The sequence below is a fragment of the Otolemur garnettii genome, unplaced genomic scaffold (genome assembly GCF_000181295.1).
Source record: "Otolemur garnettii isolate 467f Iridium unplaced genomic scaffold, OtoGar3 scaffold00044, whole genome shotgun sequence".
Lineage (NCBI taxonomy): Eukaryota > Metazoa > Chordata > Mammalia > Primates > Galagidae > Otolemur > Otolemur garnettii.
This window is the reverse complement of record NW_003852439.1, coordinates 6,302,014-6,303,876: the sequence shown is the minus strand read 5'-3', so window position 1 is coordinate 6,303,876 and position 1,863 is coordinate 6,302,014. Positions and strand designations below refer to the sequence as shown.

Genomic DNA, 1,863 nt, shown 5'->3' with positions numbered 1-1,863 from the left:
AGGCTCTGTCTCAAAAAAAAAAAAAAAAAAGAACTTCTCATTGAACCTACAGGCTTTAAGAAACCAACTAACCAGGAGTGTATTTCCCATCAAACAAATAGGCACTGGGGCCGGGCACAGTGACTCACACTTGTAATTCTAGCACTCTGGGAAGCTGAGGCAGGTGGATTGCCCTGAGCTCACAGGTTTAAGACCAGCCTGAGCTAGAGTGAAACCTCATCTATAAAAATAACCAGGCCTTGTGATGGGAGCCTCTTGTCCCAGCTACTTGGGAGGCTAAGGCAAGAGAATCACTTGAGCCCAAAAGTTTGAGGTTACTGTGAGCTGTGATGCCATAGCACTCTACGGAGGGTGACAAAGTGAGACTTTGTCTCCAAAAAAAAAAAAAAAGGCACTGGGACTGTACACATAAATGATTATAGCCTTTGCTTTTCCTATGCTAGGCAATGGATCACTTGGAGTCCTTTATCGCAGAATGTGACCGGAGAACTGAGCTTGCCAAGAAACGGCTGGCAGAAACACAGGAGGAGATCAGTGCAGAAGTTTCTGCAAAGGTAAACCTGGTGGCTTTGTTGTGAATCATTATCTTGCAAATATTGGGTTGTTGACAGATAATACTCACCATCAGCACTGATTGGGTAATTTGGGGGATAGATAGTACTCTCTGCCTTATACCAGGAAGGACTAAAGGCTATGACAAAGCACATGTGTGTCACCCCACAGGAGTTGCTGCCTCTGTCCTGTTTTTCTTTCTGTTTTTTGCCCTCTATGCATGATTTTTACTTTGTTTTGTTTAACATTCCATTATAAAACAGGAGGCAAGAAAAATTTGGTGGGACATGATCAAACTGTGTATATCCAAGTCATGGAATGGAAAAGGAGATAGAGTTTTTTTTGTTTTTTTGTTGAGATAGAATCTTACTTTGTTGCCCTTGGTAGAGTGCTGTGACATCATAACTCACAGCAACCTCAGACTCCTGGGCTCAAGTGATCCTCTTGCCTCGGCCTCTGGAGTAGCTGAGACTACAGGCACCCACCACAACGTTTGGCTTTTTTTTTTAGAGGCAGGGTCTTGCTCTAGCTCAGGCTGATCTTGAACTTGTGAGCTCATGTGACCTGCCCACCTTGTCCTCCCAGAGTGTTGGGATTACAGGTGTGAGCCACTGCACCTAGCCAGGAGATAGATCTTCATATGTGTCTGAGTGTCAGCTATATCGTTCTTTTGTTTCCCCCCCTCAGTGGAACTGAGTCTGTTATTTTTTCTTTTCAGTATTGTAAAAGCATTTCTTAGGATATATGCAATTGCTAATTGAACCAAAAATGCTATTTTGTTTCTGAAGGTAAATCTCAGTAATGAGGTATTTTGCTTATCGTAAAAGTTTGTGTTTTTAAACCTAGACATTTTATTATCCATATCCAGAGGATGTAAAAAGAGACAGCCTGGGAAATGACTGTGTGTGGTCTATGGAACTATACTGGAAGTAACAATGGTGCCACTGCTTTTGTTGGAAAACAGTACTCAGGTCTAGTTCAGAGTCAGATCAGAATCTCAGTGGCAGCAATAATGATGCCATACTGGTTAGTGTGCATGTGACTCTGTGTGGATCTTTATCTGTTCTGTTTTTAGTAGAATAAATTGGAAATGCAACAGGAGAAACACTTGTGTCCTTTGTATTCAAACTTCTATGTTTTTTAGGTTTCTGCTTACCTGTTTTTTTCTCTCTCTTAGGCAGAAAAAGTACATGAGTTAAATGAAGAAATAGGAAAACTCCTTGCTAAAGCTGAGCAGCTAGGTGCTGAAGGAAATGTGGATGAATCCCAGAAGATTCTTATGGAAGTGGAGAAAGTTCGTGCAAAAAAAAA

The 1,863-nt window shown here is 41.5% G+C and overlaps 1 protein-coding gene across 1 annotated transcript in view; it reads left to right on the top strand.

Annotated features, from left to right (window-relative positions):
- LUC7L (LUC7 like) overlaps positions 1-1,863 on the top strand; it is a 33,027-nt gene that overhangs the window by 20,113 nt on the left and 11,051 nt on the right. Inside the window, exons 4-5 of the mRNA XM_023513857.1 lie at positions 444-554; positions 1,730-1,863. The exon at positions 1,730-1,863 is cut by the window's right edge and continues 1 nt beyond it. Of these exons, the coding sequence (XP_023369625.1) occupies positions 444-554; positions 1,730-1,863 (245 nt within the window). The remainder of the gene's footprint in view (positions 1-443; positions 555-1,729) is intronic.